The 23686-nt window shown below is 34.6% G+C and overlaps 1 protein-coding gene across 5 annotated transcripts in view; it reads left to right on the top strand.

The window, feature by feature from the left end:
* Dyrk1a (dual specificity tyrosine phosphorylation regulated kinase 1A) overlaps window positions 1–23686 on the top strand; it is a 132921-nt gene that overhangs the window by 95362 nt on the left and 13873 nt on the right. For 4 of the 5 annotated variants that reach the window (XM_048803675.1, XM_048803677.1, XM_048803676.1 and 1 more), the window contains 6 exons: window positions 3353–3472; window positions 5122–5310; window positions 8307–8454; window positions 11767–12053; window positions 14733–14879; window positions 17011–17151. In XM_048803675.1, coding sequence (XP_048659632.1) covers window positions 3353–3472; window positions 5122–5310; window positions 8307–8454; window positions 11767–12053; window positions 14733–14879; window positions 17011–17151 — 1032 coding nt within the window. The remainder of the gene's footprint in view (window positions 1–3352; window positions 3473–5121; window positions 5311–8306; window positions 8455–11766; window positions 12054–14732; window positions 14880–17010; window positions 17152–23686) is intronic. The other variant, XM_015478775.2, reaches the window with a different exon arrangement.

The following is a 23686-nucleotide window of genomic DNA, read 5'->3' on the forward strand; positions in this document are numbered from 1 at the left end:
GCTGCATTCCTCTCCATTCTCTTGGCACTGTGGATATGAGAAACAGGAAGTTAGGAGAAGGCATCAGATCTGCAGGGCTGGCCTTAGGGCTTAGTATACCTGTGTAACTGTGTGTCTTCTGATTCTTCATTTGTACTTAATGGCAAAATAGAAAGTAAAAATCAATGTGTTCTTCCAGTGTATTTTGAGCACCTCGGTACAAGGTTCTTTTTGAAGCACTGAATTATATGCTGTAGTCTGAGGCCAATTGTGTATGTGTGTGTGTATGCTTGTTTCAGAAAGCTTTCTGTTTTTTATATACAAGTGCTCCTAAAATAGTAACTTATTGTCAGAAGTAGATAAGAAAAATAAGGTACTAAGAACCAACTTGTTGACTTGGCCTTATGGGCAGAGTTTGAATGGTGGTCGTAAAGGTTATTGATAGTCTGTGAAGTGAAGCACACAGAATATCAATATTGAGTGCAGAAATTTGATTATTAGCTCATAGTTATGTGTTTGACTTCATGTATGTACTGTACTTTCTTTTTTCCATTTTCTTATTTGTTCCCTTGAGAAGGGTTCTCACTATGTTGACTCAGGTTGGACTCACAGTCGAGTTCCTTTTTTTGTGAGCCTCTTGGATAGCTTGGACTGTACCATATTTTTTAAAGTTTTCTTGATTGACCATTTTGATGTTTTGAGTGAGCAATAATTATTCCTAGATGTGGTTACTAATTCGTTTTTCAGATGTTTGAAATAACCAGTGGAATTGTGAACAGGCAAGGTTTTTTAATGCATTTTAATAATTGCTCATGCTTATTTCATGCATGCCACAATTATTTTGCCCAAAAATAACCTAAAAATGTCTCAGCTAAAAGGGTATAAAAAAGACCTAAAATTGACAGAGAGCTCCTGGCCCACTGTTGGTGTTAAGACCCTGAGTTAGGTATTGACCACCTCAGCTCTCAACCTAGCAGTACTACTACTACTACCACCACCACCACCACAGTTACTGGGGATTGAACCCTGGGATACTTTACCACTGAGGTACACCCCTTGTCCTTTGTATTTTATTTTTTTATTTTGAGATAATCTTGCAAAGTTGATAAGGTTCTTGCTAAATTGCTGCTGATTCTGGCCTCAATTCTGTGATCCTCTTGCCTTAGCCTAGGATTATAGGTGGTGCCACTACACCCAGCTTCCTAGCTGTATTTTTCAACCCCCTCACCCTGGGCTATATTCTTAACTGGCTTTGTGTCATTGGAATCTCAAGTTTCTAATTTGTAAAATGGTCATGGCAATAGCACTTACTCTCATGAGATTGTTGAGAAGATTATATCAGACATGTAAAAAATATGCATGTTAAAACAGTATTTTGTAAATACTGTATTATATTTATTATTTTACTATCAAGTTATTTAGTTTGCTTTGTGAATAGTATACTTTGTGCTAGTGTTAATTTTACTGGTAATGAAGCATTTCACTGGTTTATACTTTTTGAAATTTCACATTGAGGCTGCACTATAGCAGTTCAAGAAGAGGTTTGCTGATTAGATTACCTCCATGGCGGCGGGGGTCCATGAACTTAAAATTTAAAAAAAAAAAAAAAAACACAAAATTATGTTCTTTGGAACTTCTTTTATTACTGTTTATAGCTTTCATTCACATAAAAAGAATTGACATGTTTATTACCAATATTTTCTATTTAGTAAATTAAGCCCCCAAGGAATGTTACTATGTGAATTTAGTTTTATCTACTGCATGTACATTTGTGTGGTGTGTGTGTGTATGTGTGTATTTTTTCCCCCCAGTACTGGGGATTGAACCCAGGACCTTGTATGCTAGACAAATACTGTACCATGGATGGAATCATGTGCCCAGCTACTACTGTTTATATTTTTTAAAAAGCAATCTATTTTTTGAAAATTAATTCAGAACTTGTTAATTCTGATGATCACTTCAGACAAATAGTTTAGCCACTGAGATTCCTTCTCCCCACCCCACCTTATTTGGAACTTAAAAAGGGAGAAGGTCTTGAGAGAAATTAATTCAGTAATTCAGCAAATTTACCATCTGGATAACAATTTGAGAGTTTGAGTATACCTGCAGAAGAAACTTTTAATATTGGTTTATGAGAAAGTATGCTTCAGTAAATGCAGTGAGTGGATAGTAGTAACTCCATCTTTACAGACCACAGGGATGGGGATAATTTTTGTTTCACCTATAATTATAACTTTTCCTTCTTTTTCATTTGTGTGGGTTAGAATAATAAGTATACCAAGACTCCAGATGTTTCTATGAGGCCTTGGTATGATGTATTTTCTGTTGCCCCTCAGATTAACTCAAATGTCCTTTGAGAGGGGCTTTGTTAGGGCTTTTGACTCAAATAAATTTCCCCTGGCATAAATGTCTATAAGAGAAGTCAGGAACACAAGGATGAGTGAGTGGTAATGACTATAGGTACCTTGATTTGACCAACTGGCTTTGAGGATTTGTTGATTGCAAGAAGCTCTGTGGAAGACCTTTGGCGGGTGATTGGTGCTCGAAGAGCAGTCCAGTAGCATTGGTGTGCTAGTTGCAGCCCTCATGGATATGTGTAGAGAGGGTCCATGCTCCTGCATTATCCTGTCAATAATTTAGTGAAAATTTTTAGCAGGAAACTCAAAGTTGAACTTCTTATAACCTAGAGAATGCTGAAGGGAGCCACGGATTAGGATTGAGTGAAGGGAAAAGGAAATGTGAGGGTAAAATGGGAGGTATTTAATGTGGATGGCATATTTTATTTCCTTGTGTTAAGGAAATGAATGAACATTTCAGCCTTGCTCTGGAGCAGGTACTTGTCAGGGAAAAGGGTCTGGTGGTGGTTAGAGCTGTGCTTCTAGAGCACTTTCCAACAGTTGGAGGCAGGGAGGCGTTGCTACCAATTCTTTTTGGTACCACCAGGGTCTTGAAATCGTATCTTGGAAGCTATAGGTTGCCTCCAATGATTGGGTTTGTCTTTGCGAGCCAATTATAAACCAGCTCATCTTAGGAATAATTCTGAACAAATTTTGCTTTGGGCTCATTGTTTTAGAGAAGCCCTCTTGAGCAGCATTCCTGTGTCTCTCCTGGATCCAGGGGTATGTCTATAATTCACCATTTAAATGTGGGGAACACATTAAAAAAACCTTGGGCAGCTGGGCATTCCATCTTCTATTTAATTTATTTGTTCCAGTGGTTGTGTCTTCATTGTATTCCAGATGAAAGAGAAAACTTTGAGAGAGAATGTGTAATCTTGTAATGTAGATATCTTTTTCAAAACAGATATACAGGTTACAGAAGAGGGAATTACACCCGTGCAGAATAGTTAAAGTGCTAGTCTTTTCTATTTAAGGTGATGCCTGATATTGTCATGTTACAGAGGCGGATGCCCCAAACCTTCCGTGATCCAGCAACTGCTCCCCTGAGAAAACTTTCTGTTGACTTGATCAAAACATATAAGCATATTAATGAGGTAAGATCATTGATTTTTTTTTTTTGTTGTTATATTAGCATCTGTCTTGCAATAGATCAAGGGAAGAAAGTTATTTTGTGCTTGTTTAAATATCCTAAACTTGTTTTATTCCCAGTGGTTGTCATGTTATAATTTTTATGAAGAACAGTAAATGAATGATTTATAGATATATAATTACAGTTATGTAAAAGAAAAGATATTAACAAGGAATGCAAACATCAAAGAAAGTTGTGGATCACTTCCCCTTTTTCAAAATTGTATTTAATATGTTGAGTTTTTCTATAATAACTCTCTCCCAAAACAAAGAAGGTGAATACTGATTGTATAAAAATAGACATATATTTGACTTTTGCTTAAATTTTGATTTATCTGTAACTTTTGCTCTTGGTGTTGAGAAGCTCTGAGATATATTTAACCCCCAGTTACAGGCATTTGGTGTACTTTATTTGATCTATTATTAAGTGATCTTTTCTGGAGAAGAGAAGAAGATCCCATGCTTTCTTTCCTCTTTAATGGGGAATCCTTCATCCTTTCTGATCAAAGACTTATGCCCCTCCCATTTTAGAGCCACTTAACTACAAATGTCTGTATTTTTAAATATGCAAAATTTATAGCAATTTGGTCCTGTTTATTGCCAGTATTATTATATTACTATGACATTGTGGTCAGATAAATTTAGAATTAACTCAATGAGGAACAGTTCTTAGATTTTGTACATAAAGGATGGACTGTACTAGCTTGTGATTATCTGAAAAATATCTCATAAATGGTTTCTAACAGTGTGTTGATAGCTAGTTTGTTTCTTTCTGATAAGTTGTTAATAAAATTATAGTTTAACTGTTCTTTATTGTAGCTTTGTTGAAACTTGTTTTTAAATGTCACCTTGTAAACTAGACTTTTTCATCTGTTCTATGGAATGCAATTTATAATGTCTTCAAAGTTAGTTACCAATTACTTGGACTGTTAATCTAATTTATCTTATTTTTATCAATCTTTGGAAACTATATTATAAGATAATATAATATATTATAAGATAATATAGGTGTTAAGAAAAATAACTTAGCCTGTGATTAAGTATATGTTTAGGAATTTAGTGGGAAGTGAGGGTTGGGTGGGTTGGCTGTTTTTCAATAATTATTAGATTATCATCAGATTAAAAACTGGGTGATTTTAGTAAAACATTTATACTTCCATTTTTTAGTCTTTTTTTGCCTAGAACACAAAATATAAAGTTGGCATTGACTTGGACATATAAGGGAATTTGAACTTGAAGAAGATGAAATTTATTTCATTTGGCATTTGTTGTTTATATCAGTGTATGTATTTGTCACAATTCCTCATACTATATTTTTAAGATCGGTGCCATCTCATTTTATATAAATTTTACCCTAATTTATTAAATAAATATTTATATTCTTCTTGAATAGGATACTCTGGACCAATCATTTAACATCTCCTGTTTATAAAATATACCAACAACCCAACTATATAGTAAATTTCACTGTAGGCATTTTTCCATTGGTTGCATCAACATTATTTTCTAATTCAAATGTCAACTGCAGAAAATTCTTTTATTTTTTATGTTATAAAGAAAAAAATTCATCAATTTCCTTATAGATTTGTCATAACACTGTTTATTCTCATTTCAGGTTTACTATGCAAAAAAGAAGCGGAGACACCAACAGGGTCAGGGAGACGATTCCAGTCATAAGAAGGAGCGGAAGGTTTACAATGATGGTTATGATGATGACAACTATGATTATATTGTAAAAAACGGAGAAAAGTGGATGGATCGTTACGAAATTGACTCCTTGATAGGCAAAGGTTCCTTTGGACAGGTAATTGAATGAAAAATGCTGAATTTCATTAATTGGAAATTATTTGTGAATTATACTATTTCACCCTTTCCTCAAAAGCACATTTTTAAAATATTTGTAAATAGATTTTAATAATGGATATCTGAGTATCTAGATGATCATAGATCTCCAAAGACAAGAAAACTTCATCCTCTATAAAAACTCCATTAGGATTTTTTTTTTTTAACTTCATATCTTTGGCTACTATTTTTTTTTAAACTTATGACTAAGTGGTTAATTTTAATAGCTAAGAGATATTTTTAAAAATAAGTATATTACCTCTTTTGTATGGGCTTTATATAGTCTGTGGATCGTTCATTATGTGTATTAGAGATGTTTGCATTTCTGTCTGTTTTAATTTCTTCAAGGAGAAAAGAACTACCATTTTCAAGAAATAGCAGGCATCTTCCCTTTTCTGGAGGCTCGTGTTGTGCTCTGGGTTTTCCTCCCACCTCATTTCCTAATTGTATTAGGCCTCTCTGAGTGGGCAGATAAGCTTCAAGATGTCCTTTTCTAGTCCTTAGGGCACCAGCATTACCCGTGCTCTGATTGGGGTAGTTCCTGGGGACCTGTGTTTTTCCTTTTTATTCCCAACCTGTTCTTTTCTCCCATAACTCTCCCCTTCTTAGTTGAACACCCAGCTCCATTACAGAGCACAAAACTCTAAAAACATGTCTCTTGGATCTGTTGCATCCAGATTCAAGAGCTCATTCCCATCCTCCTCCTCCTCCTTGTATAAAACTTTCTATGTTTCCCTGGCTACTCTTCACTTAGTAAATCCTCTTGGTTCTCTGAGTCATAGTGCTGTTTTGTTTGAGGTATAGTCCTTGCATGGTGAGTTAAATATTAACCTGAGATTCAGCTACTTCTGACTTTTCACTGACAAGGCTAGACTGAGAGTTTAAATTAAAGACTTCTTGAATTGTGCATGTGTATGTGTTTTAAATTATGGAATATGTGTGTGCTTACTTCTCTGTTCCTGCCCTGACCTGAGAGCAAATTATATTCTCCTTTTTAGCCTGAGGGGAAAAATTCTATCCAATGTAACCATTCCATGGTCAAAAGTATACTGTAAGCCATTAACAGGCAGAAGTGTAAACCCCCCAAAAACCTAAACTGTTTACACACATAAGGAAAAATGAATAAGCATATTCAAAGCCTTCTGTATCTCCAGTGTGGCTTACCAGGTTCTGATGACACATGTACAGTGTATGTGCTCCTTCCCATAATGTGAAGGAACTTTTCCTTGATTTATAAACTCTCTTTCTTCTGAGTTGGGCTCAGTGTTTTGGGGGCCTGTCTTTATGCAAGTAATCCTGCTGTGTTGGAAGCAGCTTTTGCTTCTTTCGCAGTCCCTGAAAGAACGGCATTCTTGAGGCCCAGCTGTTAGCCAGAACTATAATCACCTTATAGTTGTAGAGATCGCGCCCTCTCCTTTGAAAAGGGCACCAACATTTCGGCAGTTGCTCTCAATAAGACATTTTTCTAACTTTGTGATATCCAGTGTGAAATTTGTGGGCATATAGATATTCTCTAAACTTAGTTGTCCCTATTCATTCTTTCAGCGCATATGTTTGGCTCCTCCCCTTCACCTCAATTTGCTTATCCGCTAGCTCCTCAGAGCAGGTAGGCATAGTAAATCTGAAAATATGGGCCTGTTTGACCTCAGACTCCGTCATCCTGATATTTCTCAGGCAGAGATATGCAGTGTTTATGTTCAAGATTCATCACTCGTCAGAATAATTACTGTCTTCCATATTGACTTAGCCATACTTTCTCTAAAATTTCTGCCAGGTCCTTGTCAAATTCAGTGTCTTGCTATTTCTTTAGATGGTGGTTATGAGTCCTATTGCACATTGAAATTTCTGATGGAGCTTTTAAGAAAGGATTGATGGTAAAATCAGAATTGAGCCAAATTTTGGGCATCAATATTTTTTAAAACTCCCCATTAAATGTGTAATTCAGGATTGAAAACTACTACTTTAGTTTTAACCAGTTAATTATTTGTCAAGTCATTAAGTACTTGGCCCCCTGAGATTGGCCTTTGTCTTTGAGACTGTCAGGGATCTGAACACTGAACTACACCATTTTTGCCACACTCAGTATATTCAGGGAGGTAGAAGATTATCATACTACTTGATCACATGTTTACAAAGATAGCATCTGATCAAAAAGACAACAGACAATATCTTTTAAAATTGGGTGAAAACAGAGATACTGTTCATTCCTTTCCAAATCTGATTTATAATTTAATTTTACAATATATTTAGCCTTAACCAATTTGGATCTTGTAGCCTATGTTCATCTCTGATCACTGGTTCCAGTCTTCACATTGAGATCATTTGGAGTTCTACCTCAATCCCCATGCTTTTTGAATGTATGAACTTTTAGCGTATGGTGGAACTTCTCTGGTAATTTGTGTTTTTTTCTTAGCATAAATTAATTATTTTATAAACCTTTGTTTTTGTGTATCAGAATAAAGTTAGAAAGTTATCTGTTCTCTGAGATGCATCAGAATTTTTAAATATTTTATTTATATTCTTGGGATTTAAATCAAGTTTTTCTCATTCAAAGAATGGTGAGGTGAATTGTTTTATAGTAAGAAGAAATAGTTTTCAGTAAAAGAGGTTAAAAAAAAAAGCCAAAGCATTTGTCAATATTCTCAATTTTATTTCTGAAGAAGGAAAAAAGTTAAGTCTAATTTTGTTAAGAAAGTTATCCATTTTGTAGATATATAGAAATATTAAAAGGATATAAAAATTCAAATTTAGTTCAAAAGTTGGACTTAAAGTTATAGTCTTTGGGAAAGAGTAACTTTTATAAATACTGAATTGAAAGAGGATCTTTCCTAATTCAGAAGGTCAAAAAAATATACAGTTATATGAGAATTCAGTAGGTTTGCAATTGGGGGAAAATGTAAACTGTTGTGAAATTGTTGACATTAATGCAAATAATTACTTACCTTTCTTCTCTTTTAGGTTGTAAAGGCATATGATCGGGTAGAGCAAGAATGGGTTGCCATTAAAATAATAAAGAACAAGAAAGCTTTTCTAAATCAAGCCCAGATAGAAGTGCGACTTCTTGAGCTCATGAACAAGCATGACACAGAAATGAAATACTACATAGGTAAACAAATAGGCAATCATGCAGTGTACCTACTCTAGGCCAGAAAATTGAATCAATGGTTATTTTTGTATCAGAACATGTTGATTTTTATTTTAAAGTGATCAAAATTTTTTCTTTCATTTGGAGAGCATAAATCTGTTTCTTAATTTGAAATCTTTGGGAGTAGTACACTCCAGACATTACAAATGAGAATAGGACCTTTTTTTTTTTAAATTACAACTTACAAGTTATATCTTTTTTTTTTTGCATTGATAGTTAATGTTCATCCACAGTCATCCTAGTAGTTCTATTCTAGCTCAGAAACTAGATGCAAGCCATTTGTTAGTTGTTGTAGAACCTTTTTTGGAGTGTCTGGACCAAGGTCTCAGGCACTTTGTCAGTTTGTCAGCATTAGAATTTGTTGTATTTACTATAGCAGAAAAGAGGTAGTAGCCACTTACTAAACTCCTGTCACATTCCTTATTATTTTCTTCCGTCATCTCTAATAATTATGACAGTCCTATAAGGAAGATGGTAGAGCATTTAAATTATAGATATAGAATAGTACTTATAGTGTTTTAAATAAAACTGTTTAAAATTGGCACCATGTGGAGGGGCATTGACAAAGGAAAGAATTGAAGGACCCAAATTTGTGGCAAATTCTGTGGCAGTTTTGAATTTAATTTCTGGGCATTGTCAATACTTGGATGTAGGAAAGGGAAATAACATTGCACTGTATTGTAAGTGAAAAATGCAATGTCTTAATCTGCATTTAAAATTGGAACCATTAAGAAAAGGCATGGGAATGTGTTATGATTCTGTAGTTCTCCCAGAATGGTAAAAATAAATAATGGCTGGTTACCAGCAAAGGCCTCAGACAGTTAAGGTCATTTCATTTCATTTATGAAATAACTCTTTTCACTTTCGTAAAAAGAAAAATATGAGCATGCACTTTTTTCTTCTACCTTGGTTCCTTTGCAGATATATGATGTTATCTAAAATAAAGTGGTCTCTGTAGATACCTCATCCCTTCTTCCTCCTTAACTCTCAAGGATTATATTTTGAATGTTTGCTTAAATAGCAGAAAAAAATGTTGGTAACTGTAACATTTTAATTCTGCTTTATTGAAAGAAAACATGGCTGGCCTAGAGAGACTACTCAACTTGTTAGGTACCTTATAAGGGCTGTCCTTTTGTTGTGGTGGTGGTGGTACCAGGGATTGAACCCAAGAGTGCTTTACCACTATAACTATAACCCTTTTTTATTATTATTATTTTTTAATTTTAATAAAAGGCTTCAGCCTCCTGAGCTGCTGGGATTATAGGTGTGCCCACTGCTCCTCACTCCTTTTATTTTTAATAAACTGACTTTAATAACCAATAAATATATTCGTTATTGTAAATGCACTTTTGGGTAAGGATGATAATGATGATAATAAAAGAAGACGGTAAATGCAAAGGATCTCAAAAAAAAATCATGAGGTTCTGTATTGGAAAACAACAATAAAAGATTACTTTAAATAGAGGTATCTTTATTTAAAGTGTCTGAAAGTTGTGTTGCTTTTTCATAATATGATTTAATTTTAAGATGTTCGAATATAATTTATTCTGATGAGGAAGTATTTTAAATCTTTGTTTGAACATTAAGAAAATATCTGCATATAGCATAATTTTAATTTTTAACTGACACCTAAAAATTATGTACCTTTATGTGATGTTTTGATAAATGTATACATTATGTAGTGTTCAAATCAGAGTAAACATATCTGTACATTTATCACTTATTTGTGGTGAAAACATTCAAAATCCATGTAATTATATTGAAATACACATACTGTGTAATAGTACAACAAAACCTTTTTTTTCTTTCCCTAACTCTCTCTCCCTTAAATAGCATAACTTCTTATTTGGGTTATTTGGTACCTCCCATTGTCTAATTAAGAGAAAATTCAATTTGGATCTAGAACAAAGTATTGCCAAACCTCCATTCTCCCACAAAACCAGCTTAAAAAGCTGGAAAAATAGTTTGAACTTTCCTTGACAGTGTTTTTAGTGCTTAGCACATTGTAGGTACTAAGTAATTGAGTTATGAATTGGGAGGTCAAGTGGAAGTGAGTAGATCTCTCATTGGAGGAACATTCTAATTGCAGAGTTTCTTAAAGGGATTTTTGTAATCACATTGGAATTCTGACATCAGTTATCTTTTGTATTCCTTTTGGTAGCTACTGCTTAACCTGAGATTAAAAATCCATGCATTGGCCATGTCTGTGAAGTGTCATGGAGTTGTTTGTAGTTTCAGACCTGTGAACCATAATGACTAAGTAGATGTTACACCTTTTTATGTAACCTTTTAAGGATTCTTTTTTTGTGTGTTCGCAGTGTCAGAGAGTGCTATAAACTCATGAAAACTATGTAGAAGTTTTACTGTTACTTAGCCCAATTTTAGATCAAAAGCAATACTGATGCACATTGTTGGAAGGCAGGCAGCCTAGGGCTATCTCCAGGAAAACACAATGTCTGTGTAGTGACCAGATACTGAATACTGACAGTTATTCAGGAAAAATTTGTAGAGAAACATGCTTTGGTGATACTATAAGACCAAAGTGAAGGTAGCCTTGTCATCCACTTGGTGTGGTACATGTAAGAATGTTTATAGCTAAAGGCAGCACTTTTTTTAATTGAATATTCTAATCTCATCTGATGTGAAGTAAAGTGTTAAGAACTAAGCACCATTTTTCAAGCATTTTAGTGATTATTAAGCCTTCTTAGATGGTCACCTAAGTGGTTTCAAGTTACGTGTTCTGTACCATTTCCCCAGTCATAGTCCTGCTCATACTTTCTTCTTGTGGCTGAGCTTTATTTTGGTATTTTTCCAAACCTTCTAGTCTTGCATGAGATTTCCCTTTTATCAGTTTCATCAACATAATCAAATGACTTGATTATGGACTTCCCAATTCCTTACAAAAGCATGATTTTTAAACTCTTGCTTTAAGTACCAAGTACTTTCACAGTTGTTATGAAAATTACTAGCAAACACAGATTTTGTGTTTAAACAGGGCACTTTGCTGATACTTTTTACCATATATCATTTATTGATAGACATTATACCTTTTTAGTAGAAAATCAATTTAGATAATCTTTCTTAACTGTAAAATGTACTGTTCATGTAGAATGGTGATCTCCAAAACTCTTCCTGGTTTTTGCTTTGCATTTTGATACTGTGATGTCATGTGTTGTTGAGTACATGTCATGTATTGTTGAGAGTACATGTATGTATATGTTACTTTCATTTTATGGATTTGTATAGTTGAAAATTAAACTTTTTCTCTTTCAGTGCATTTGAAACGCCACTTTATGTTTCGGAACCATCTCTGTTTAGTTTTTGAAATGCTGTCCTACAACCTCTATGACTTGTTAAGGAACACCAATTTCCGAGGGGTGTCTTTGAACCTCACAAGAAAATTTGCGCAACAGATGTGCACTGCACTGCTTTTCCTTGCGACTCCAGAACTTAGTATCATTCACTGTGACCTAAAACCTGAGAATATCCTTCTTTGTAACCCCAAACGCAGTGCAATCAAGATTGTTGACTTTGGCAGTTCTTGTCAGTTGGGGCAGAGGGTAAGTATTTCAGAATTTGTAAATTAAAATAGAATTATAACAGAATAGGTCGACACTGAAATGTTGTTAATAATTTGTTTGTAGATTGAAGGCAATTATAGTATGGCTATTTATCTTTAAAATGTAGTACTTGAGTCACCTTGATACTGATCTCTTTTAAAAAGTGAGTAGCAGTACTTTGAATTAGAAGATGCTGAATTTTCAAAGTGAATGTATTTGAAACTGTATGTATACTTAAAAGAGTAAGAGAATAAGAAATAAAAGAAGTAAATATTAGGTGATTCTAGATATATTCCCAAATAGAGGTTTTAGTATAAATTTGGGGGGGATTCCAGTACAGTGTCTTGAATTTTTGCTATAGTATATTTCTCTGAATCCCAAGATTATTATTAATTTTTTTTAACCCTCAAAAACTGCCAGGTTGTGGCTCAATGGTAGAGCACTTGCCTAGCATGTGTGAGGCACTGGGTTCGATCCTCAGCACCACATAAAAATAAACAAACAAAATAAAGGCATTATATCCATTTACAGCTAAAAAAAATATTAAAAAAAAAAAAACCTGCCAGGTAAAAACAAATGCAGCGATCTCTGCATTAGTCATGGTACTATAGTATAGAAATTACAGTTGTTGGACATATTTGTTTTGATAATTGTTTAAATTTTTCCTTCTCTTCCCCACAAAATTATAATTTAAATAAAATTCACACATGTCCAAACATGTTTTTTTTCACACTGTTAAAAACAGACGTGCCTGTAGTGATAAACAGACTAAGTGTAGCTGATGTAGGAAAGCAAAATTTTCCTACCATAAGTTAGTGAAATTTCCTGTCCTGTCCAACTTTTCTTCTCCAGGTTTTTTTTTGTTGTTGTTGTTGTTGTTTTGGTACCAGTGATTGAACTCCATTAATTCAAATCACTGAGCCACATCCCCGCCCTGTTGTGTAATTTATTTAAAGACAGGGTCTCATTGAGTTGCTTAGTGCCTCACCTAGTTTTTTATTTTGAGGCAGTGTCTTAGTAAATTGCCCAGGCTAGCTTTGAACTTGTGATCATCCTGCCTCAGCCTCCAGAGTATCTGGGAATAATAAGCCTGCCACTACCGTGCCCAGCTGTGAAGCTATAGTGTATTGAAGTAATTTTTAAAGATTGGAGTAGGAAGCAGCATTTGCAGTTTCAGATGCCTCTGAAAAAATCAAGAGATACTCACAGCTAATACGGGATACGGTATATTAGGAATGAAAAACATGCCTATTTTTAGAGTAATTTCAGTAGATTTTAAACTTAGAAATCCCCTCCACCCCATTTAAACCAAGTCTCATAATGTTCTGTCCTAATATCAAAAGTATTATCTCTGTTTAGCCAACTAACATTATTCCATTAGCTCAGTAAGTTTTTAACTCTTCACCTCTTTTGGTATTGCATGGAAGTCATTTCCAAGATAGGTATGTGTGGCCCTGCCCCCTGGATCTATTGATCAGAGTCAGAAGGTAGGGCAAGTGTATTTCAAGGAAAATTCCTCATGAGATTTTGGTGCTTAAACTGACAGGTGAAAGAACCACTTCTTTGAACAAGTTTGGATGGGTAGGTGACAGACTTTCTTGCAATAAGCTGTGAGGTGAGACCATCTCTCCATAGTAAGGAGCTTGGGGGTCAGCAATGTTATTAGCTTATAAAAACTTGGAAGTGTAGTACAGGTTGAAGTGCTTGCAACCAGAAGTGTTTCAGATTTCAGAGTCTTTTTTATTTTGGGATATTTGCAGTCTTTACCAGTTGAACATAACCCTAATTTAAAAATATGAAACCTGAAATGTTCCACAATCTTAAACTTTTGTGTGCTGTGTTTAAGATTTTGGAATATTTTGGATTTTCAGATTTAGGAGTGACCAGCCTATACTTCTTCCCAATTCTTTGTGTTAGGCTTTCTTCTTAGAATGCCTGAAGATTCTTGACTTGCCTACAGAGGCCTGAGATTGTTCTTTAAGACTTGGCTGGAGTTCTTAGTGGGAGTCACAGGAGAGTGCATGAGTTTGCATGGCTGAAGTGTTAAGAAGTTTTGTTAGAATTTTGTTTCTCTCTTTAAACAAGTTTGTTTGCTTTAATAATCTAGTTATAAATTTATAATAGAGAAATCATGCATTTCAAGATTTTATTTCCCTAAGAAATCTTGAATTGAGGTGGAGAGGGCAGGGTAAAGAAGTTATTAGTCAGAAGTATTCCCAGTTAAATCTTTTTAAAACAGCATTTTGTCTGTGAGACAGTGGAGTACAAATGTCTGAATTTTAGGTTTTATAGTATTTGAGAGTTATATGACCTTTTAATGCTGAAATTCATTGTTTTGATTGATTTAAATACAATTTATTAAAGTAATGGTAAACCCAGTTGCTAACCATAGCAGGAGGGACTAAATTGATAGGGAATGTGTTCAAATTTTTTTTTTCTAATGAGGTGTGATTATTTGTTTTGAGATTTATCTTAATTACCATTTAGGAGTAGACGACATGAAAGGGTCAAATTTTTATGTATTTTACATTTCACATTTGGATTAACCAGTCCTTTGAAATGTTTAATTCTTTAATCAATATTCAAAGTTTAATGTTGAAATTTTCTTTTAATCCATTGTTGACCGTAATTATAAACAAAATTCATATTGAACTAATACTATTTTGAAATGTGTTTCAGATATACCAGTATATTCAGAGTCGCTTTTATCGGTCTCCAGAGGTGCTACTGGGAATGCCTTATGATCTTGCTATCGACATGTGGTCCCTTGGGTGTATTTTGGTTGAAATGCACACTGGAGAACCTCTATTCAGTGGTGCCAATGAGGTATATGATTTATTACTTGTAACAGTTATGATTCTGTTTTCATCCATGGCAGTGTAATCTGAAAGTTTTTTTCAGGGGAAGACATGTAAGGACCTGTGTAGTCATTCAAACGTGAGGTCAATTTTGAACTTTTTTTTTTGTACTCTATTTGTCAGTTGTTGTATAATGGTGAATTTAGAATTACGAGATGGTGATTAGGATATTTTAATCTACTAATGAAGGAGAACAATCAATTAGATTAGAAAGAATTAAGTATAACACCCCGTTCACTTTTACTGGTCTTAAGTATAATAACAGAAAGCTTAAACACAATAATGAAGGAATGGGGGCCATCCTGACAAGTGGAGTAAACATTACTATAAATTTTGAGACTCTGATATAGAATTAAAAAAATAATGACCAGTAGGGTTGATAGATATACTGTCTGAATAATTTAAGGTAAACTAGGATTATAGGGTCTAGGGCTATAGAATCTACAAGTCTGTGGTGCCTGGGTTTTTAGTCTGTGTTCCTAGGAGGATTTTTGGAAGTCAGAAGCAGTAGCTGGGAGTGCAAGGGAGAAGCAAAGACTACTGCAGTCAGAAGAATTGAACCTTCATTTGTTTTAAAACTATCTACTTGTGGAGTAATATTTGTTAGTTCTAAATAAAAGTTGATCATTGTGGATCTTGATCAGAATATTCACTTACAAATAAAAAAGGCAAAAGACAAGTGACTTGTACTAGATTTTATAGTTGTTAATGGTAATGTCAGAAACTCCTCCTTTCTATCTCTCTGTTTAACTTATTTCAACTTCAGCTAGTGAGCTCTTCCATGGCAGCAACTACTATAGGATTTGTTTTTGTTATAGTATAAGTAATAGTACCCTGTGAATTAGTAACTTTGCGGGGCTTAAATACTATGAGGATCACTTGAAAAACACCAGAGTCCTTTGAAGCATTCACACATCCTTCTGATATAGTTATCTCTGCACTATCTTTTCTCCCCTCCCTCTCCCCCCCATTCTCTGGTCCAGCACACAGCCTTCTCTGTTGTCCCTTGAAAATACCAACCACAGGCCCATGTCAGGCTCTTCTCGTTTGTTCCTCCAGGCCTGAAAGTCTTTCTTTCAGGTAGTACTTGGCTCCTTCCCTCACCAACTATAAATTAGTGAGCTCACATCACCTTTTCAGTGAAATCTTGTGTAATACTCTGTTCAAAGTTGCAGCACCCCTTCTTCCTATTCCTTTTTAATTTCCTCTATACTGCTTATCATCATCTGATAGAACTTATTTAATTACTGAGAGCCTTCCTATTTGTAGGTTCATATCCTTGGATTCAACTAACTGCAGGTCAAAATTATCTGGGAAAAAATTGTGTCTGTACTGAACATGTATAGGCTTTTTTTCATGACACATTTCCTTAGAGGATACAGTATAACTATTTATACTGCATAAAACATTTACACTATATTAGGAATCATATGTAACCTAGAGGTGATTTCAAGTATATGGGAGGATATGCATAGTTTCTATGCAAATACTGTATCATTTATTTAAGTGATTTAAGCATGCATGGATTTGAGTAGCCAGGGTGGGGATAGGGCTTCCCTGCCTGGAACCAATCCCCCAAGGATGCTGAGGGATAGTGATTTGTTCATTGTTAGTCTCTCCCCACTGAAATATAGACTTCTTTTTGAAATATTTTGTCTGTTTATTGATATATTCTATTACTGAGCATAGTTTCTAGCAGATAGTAGACACTTGGTATTTGATGAATGAGTCTGTACTTTAAAAAAATACTATAAAACTTTTATTGGATCCACACTTTATTCACCTGTGAGATTTTTATTGATTACTTAAAACTCTCCAAAAACGGAAATTAAAACATCCATCCTTTCTTATTGTTCATTGTATCTAGGACACTTAACACACTACAAATTACAAATTCATGTGTTTGTTAATTGCCTCCCTTCCCTGCTGTGAAGTGTTTGGCTCCAGGAGGGTAGAGAATTTGATTCTGTTTGGTCATTATTATATATTTAGTACCTGACAGATAGGAGATGCTGTTTATATATTTATGAATGAATTGATGAGAAGAAGTAGGATGAACAGTAAAAAATATATAATTTATTTATTTATTTTTAATACAGGTAGATCAGATGAATAAAATAGTGGAAGTTCTGGGTATTCCACCTGCTCATATTCTTGACCAAGCACCAAAAGCAAGAAAGTTCTTTGAGAAGTTGCCAGATGGCACTTGGAACTTAAAGAAGACCAAAGATGGAAAACGGGTAAAATAGGGATTCAGTTTTTGTGGCGTTTTCTTCCATCTTCCCTCCCCCACTTTTCTCTATTGTTTTATAATCTTTTGACTTCAGTGTTAATAGTCAACATTTTTATTAATTTATAGATATTTCGTTCAGAAGTTTGACCTGAACTATCTATATGGACCAATGTGTTTGGTTAATCATCAGGATTCTCTTTCCAGCTTCATTTAAAAAAACCCCCCAAAAAACTGTATGCGTGCATTTGGATACAGCTGACCAAATCACTATGTTTTGTTCCAATACTAGAATCAATATGTTTGATGTTGAGAGCCACAGCCAAAGGGGCCCCAGCAAACTTCCAGCTGCCAGCAAACTTCCAGCTGCCAGCTGATGATTGGCTCACAGCGGCCCCAGCAACTTCTAGCTGCCAACTGATTGGCTCCTCTGCGGTGATGCTCATTGGGCTGTTTCCCTGCCCTTTCAGACCATGGAGCTGCTCATTGGGGGAAGGTTGAGAGGCTTGTGGGAAGCCGGTGGTGGCAGTTGGGCTCTGAGGTTTTTCCAGAGGAGTTGTTTTGTTTGGCGTGTATGGTTCTAAAAATAAAGTTCGTTTCTTTTGACAAGTGGCTCCTGAATTGTGCCCAGCCAGACTGCGGCATTTGGTGGCCCATACGGGGAGATACAGAAGGTTGCATATGTCCTTCCGCTAATTGTTGTTTGACCAGGTCATGTGCTGCTTGTATCTTTTCTTTAGTCAGGGGCTACTGAGGAATCCATACTGGTCTTTCTGATTTCCAAGTAATTTTTATTGTCTCAGTGGCCCTTTCTGAAAATCCAACCCATGTCTGTCCGTTCCTTGATCTATTTGTATTGGTGCTGCTATATCTTGTTCTTGTTTTTCGAATCTTTTTCCTTTCCTAAAAGCTTGTCTAGTCATAATAGTGGGTGCATTTTGGTTGATGTTATTTGTTAATGTCAAACCTAATTGATCTAGGACATCTCGTCCCCATAAATTTACGGGAAGATGATCCAATACATATGGCTGTATAGTTCCTTCACATCCTTCAGGATCCTTCCAATCTAATACCATTGCACTTCTATGGGGATTAGTCGCCACTCCTAGGCCTCGAAGCGTTTGAGTGGCTTGTTGTAATGGCCAATGTTTTGGCCATTCTTGACGAGAGATGATGCTAAGGTCTGCACCTGTATCCAGTAGCCCATTAAATTCATGTCCTTGAATATTTAGTTTTAGCATGGGGCGAGAATCTAAATTTAAAGAAAGCATAGCCCAATCTACACCTGTGGAGCCTAATCCCTTGGAACCTCTTTCTACAGTACGACTGGAAAATTTATCATGTAGGCTGGGTATTATTAGTAACTGTGCTATTCTATCTCCTGGTGAAATTACTGATATACCCTTTGGAGAACTGGCTGTAATTTTTATTTCACCTTCATAATCGGGATCAATTACCCCAGGACTTATATCATAAGTCCTTTTAGAGTAGAAGAGCTGCATCCCAATAATAAGCCTACTGTTCCTTTGGGGAGAGGTCTTTTTACCCCTGTGGGAATGATTTGAACTCCCATCTCTGGAGTTAGTACTGCTCTGGCGGAGGCGCAGATGTCCAACCTTCCTCCTAGCCAGACTGCGGCAGTTTGACCTTTATTTTTCACAGCCTGGGCATATAGTGAAGCCATGGTTAATTAACAGCACCACAGCTGTGAACAGAAGTCATAATTGCAGTAAATTTTTTTTTCTTTTTAATAAAGTTGGTAAAATATGTAAGAAAACTATTGGGCATGAACAATTTGTGATTTTTCAAGGATATGAACTAACCAGAGGGTCGTTTGATAGATTTTGGATTCCCAATTTAGATCTAACTAGCAAGAATTTCAGCCTGGTGTAGTGGTGTACACCTGTAATCCCAGCAACTTGGGAGGCTGGGGCAGGAAGATCAAGAGTTCAAACCCAGCCTCAGCAACTCAGTAAGACCCTGTCTCTGATAAAATATTAAAAATGGCTGGGGATGTGGCTTGGTGGTTAAGCAACCCTAGGTTTAGTCCCTGGTACCCCTCCACCCCCCCAAAATCAAAATCTGTGAAAGTGAGGCTTTAAAATGTTTACATTTGTTTTCGCAGTTGTTTTATATCCAAAGACTTCTTCCTGATACTTAGAGTATATCCATTTAATTGAATAAATGGTGGTAGTGTTACATCCTGACTTATACTTTGTTTTAGATATCTATAAATTACCATGCATCTTGCAATCTATGATGTTTTTGTTTTAGTTAGTTTTTTTAATTTCTTATTTTTTCCAATTAGTTATACATGACAATATAATGCATTTTGACACATCATACATAAATGTTAGTTAATATATTATCCTTGCATTTTAGTGGTGCTGCCACCAGGTGTCATATTTAGTGAACTGAAGATGATGGTTGTTCCCTTTAATTCACTTCTACTTAGCTGTGGGTCTTGTAACATCAGATGATTCTTAGAATACCTAAGAATATATTTGTAACCATTTGTTTCACAATTGACATCTAATTTACTGTACTCTGCCTTATTTTCTAAAATTGTAGACAGTGTGATTTCCAGTTGCTAAGTTAGGCCTATTTCACACAAGGAAGGGATGAAAGTTACCAGGCAGACCCTCACAGAGTCCCTCTTTTACATTTATCCACATAGCTTATCATTCACAATATCCTGTTGAGCCAGTATATAGGCTTGTCATTCCGCTTGTTATTTCTATTATCATATAGTTAGTTAAACAGACAAATTTCATATACATTAGAATCTTAACAGTTTTTATTATTTTGTTTTCATTAATTTATCAAAACATTATTTTGGAGGACTCGTTTGTATTATTATGCTTCAGGACTTACTTTGTTGCTTTGTAGTATTTCATTGAATGACTGTCTAAATTATCTATATTAGGCCGGGAGTTGTGGCACATGCCTGTAATCCCGGTGACTCTAGAGGCTGAGTCAGGAGGATTGCAAGTTTGAGGCTAGACTGGATAGGTAAACAAGACCTGGTCTCAAATTAAAAAGGGGCTGGGGAAGTAGCACCCCTGGGTTCAATCGCCAGTACCAGATAAATAAAATAGTTTATCTATATTCACTGTCAGTAAATATCTGGGTTGTTTCTAATTCTTGACTATTTGAATAAGGCTTCTGAGAACATTCCTGTATACGTAAGTCTTTTCTACCCATAGTTTTTTTTTCTTCGGTGGTGCTGCCTAAGAGTAGAATTGCTGAACCATAGGGTATATGTATGTTTACCTTCATAAGAAAATACTAAACAGTTCTGCAAAGTTTTTATATTATTTTATATTTTCATGATATGATAATTCCGGTTGCATGGCATCATCCTCACTGTTTGAAATCTGGGTTTCAGCCATTCTAGTAGATATATAGTGGTTTGTATTTGCATTTCTGCATGATTCGTGTACCTGTTTATGTGCTTATTTGCCATTTGTATAACAAGTCTTTCTAGTCTTTTGCCCATTTGTTATTGGGTTGTTTAATTAGAGTTTTAGGAGTTTCTTACATACTCTGGATGTAAGATCTTTGTCACATATGTATGTTAGTATGTTTTCCTGGACTCTGGCTTACTTCTTTTTATGAATGTGGTATCTTTCAATGAGAAGCAACTTCTAAAATTTGTCTATTTTTTTTTAATAGAAGTACTTTTTAGATCTTAAGAAATATTTTCCATCCTCAAGTTTGTGAAAATGTTCTTACAAACCCCCCCCCCCACTTTTAAATTCTTACTTGTGTGGTTAGGATTCTGTGTTCGTCCTGAATTTTTAACTATGAAATAAAAGTAAAGGGTTTAAAGTCGGCATCATTTGTTGAAAACAGTTCCCTTTCCCTGTTGATTTGATTTAGGACTTTTGTCGAAAATGAATTTATCATTTATTTGTTCATATTTGAATTATATTCTTTTCCTTCTCTAGCTTTAAATCTATTCCACAGTATTGATTACTGTAGCCTTTAGTAGACCCTGAATTCGAGTAGTTTAAGTCTTCTAGCTCTATTGTTCAGTTTCAAAGCTATTTATTTTCTATTTTCCATCCTTTCTATTTATATATGAATTTTTAGAAATCATCTCATACATTTATACCAAAAAAATCCTGCTAGAGTTTTGATTTGAGTGGCATTGAGTTTCCATTTATGAGAATGGGCAATTTTTATTTATTTTTAAATTTTATTTATTTATTTATTATCTTTTAAATTTTTCATTGCTAATACACAGAAATACAATTGAATTTGTATATTGACTTTGTGTCCTAAGACCTTGCTACATTCCCATGTTCTAATATTTTGTTGTTGAGAACTGAGTTTTCAGCGTTTTCTACTTAGACAGTATCCTGTATGAATGAAGGCAGTTTTATTTATTTATTTTTCAGTTCTATTTCTTCTTATTCTTGGATTATCATACTAAGAGATCTATATGTTGAATAGTAACAGTAAGAGAAGACATTGTCCTTGGCTCCTAGTCTTAGGAGAAAAGCACATGGCCATTTAACATTAAGTGTGATGTTAGTTGGCATAGTTTTTTGTAGATGTCCTTTATCAGGTTGAAGGATTATTTTGTCTGTTTTAAGAGTCGTTTTAGATATTTAAATGATGAATGGACATTGAATCTTATCACACAGTGTTTCTGTGTCTATAGAGATGATCATATGATTTTCCTTCTGTAATATAGTTAAATGCATCAATTAATTTTTGAAATGCCAACCCATGATAAACCATGCTTTGTGTTGATATACTGTTCTCTTTTATATATTGCTGAGTTCATTTCACTAGTGTATTAGTAAGGAATTTTATTTCAGTGTCATTATGAATATTTATAGTTGTCATTAGGGTTTGATCTCAGGATTATGCTGGCCTCACAAAACGATTGTTCTTTCTTAATTTTCTGAGAAGATAAGTATAAGATAGGTTGGCATTATTTTATTTTATAAATGTTTAATAGTGTTCTTTGATAAAATCATAAGAAGCTATCATCCTTTTTGTTAAATGGTAATCTATTATGATTCATGTCTTTGAATATAAATATATGGCTATCCAATTTTTTTTTTTTTTTTTTTGGGGGTTTTGAGTTAGTTTTGACAAGTTGTGTATTTCAGGAAACTTTCCTTCTCACTTAAGTTGTTGAAATTATTAATATAAAATTATCAGTAACATTTATCTTTTAAATTTTTGGAGGATCTATAATGACAGTGACTGTTTTATTCCTGATATTCATCGTATGTGTCTTATCCTTTTTCCCCAGTAGTCTTGCCAGAGTCTAACTTGATAATGTCCCAATTATCAAGTTTATTAATCTTTCCAATAATAACTTTTGACTTAGGGTCATCGCCAGTCCCTTTTCTCCTGCCAATCTTGGTCTAGTTATTGTTGTGTTCATTTTTGTTCTTTATTGTGTCTTTTACTTTGAGTTGAATTGGCTCTTTTTCTGGTTTCTTAAAGACAAAGCTTAGATCATTGATTCCTCTTATTTTCTTATAGTACTTATGTTATAAATTCTCATGTAATCACTGCTTTAGCTGCATCCTGCAACTTTTGACATGTTGTAACTGTCATTTATTTTGAACTATTTCTCTTGTGATTTCTTCTTGAATTCACATTTCAATTTTTAACTTTTTAAAGTTGTTGGTAGACCTTTATTTTATTTATTTATATGCATTGCTGAGGATTGAATTCAGTGCCTCACACATGCCAGGCAAGTGTACTACTGCTGAGCCACAGCCCCAGCTCTCACAATTCAGTTTTTTTCTTATATAATTTCAAAATATTTGAGAGTTTTTCTAAACCATTTATTGATTCCTAGTTCAATAGCTTTGTGATAACAAAACATATGATTTTAGTCCTTTAAAATTCACTGAGAATGCCAGACACAGTGATGCACAGCTATAAGCCCAGCAACTCGGGAGACTGAGGCAGGAGAATCAAAAGTTCAAAACTAGCCTCAGCAAATTATTAAGGCCCTAAACAACTTAGCAAGACCCTGTCTCAAAATTTAAAAAGGACTGGGAATGTGGCTCAGTGATTTAAGTGCTCCTGGGTTCAATCCCCTGGACCTTCCCCTTCCCTCCAAATCCCTGAGACTTGTTCGGTGGCCTAGCACACATGTGCTCTGTGCTTTTGATGAATGTTTTATGTGTACTTGACAAAAATTATATTTTTTGTTGTGGTCTATAAATATACATAATATAGGTCAAGTTGTTTGATATTTTTCTTCACAACTTTTGTAAGCTTGCTGTGTGGGTGTTTCTGTGCATGTGTATCTGTTCTGTCAATAACCGACTGAAGAGTATTAACCTTCACCGATTAATTTTGAATGTCTTAGTTTCCCTTTCATTGCTTCATAGTGTTTGAAGCTTTGTAAATGGATGTATACCAATGTGGTATTGTTATGATTTCTAATAAATTGATCATTTCATCATTATGAAATGTCCCTCTATATCTTTGATAATGTTTAAGTCTACTTTAATATTACTGTAGCCATACTAGCTTTCTTACTCTTAGCATTTACATGGTATTTA

Source organism: Marmota marmota, unplaced genomic scaffold (assembly GCF_001458135.2).
Source record: "Marmota marmota marmota unplaced genomic scaffold, marMar, whole genome shotgun sequence".
Lineage (NCBI taxonomy): Eukaryota > Metazoa > Chordata > Mammalia > Rodentia > Sciuridae > Marmota > Marmota marmota.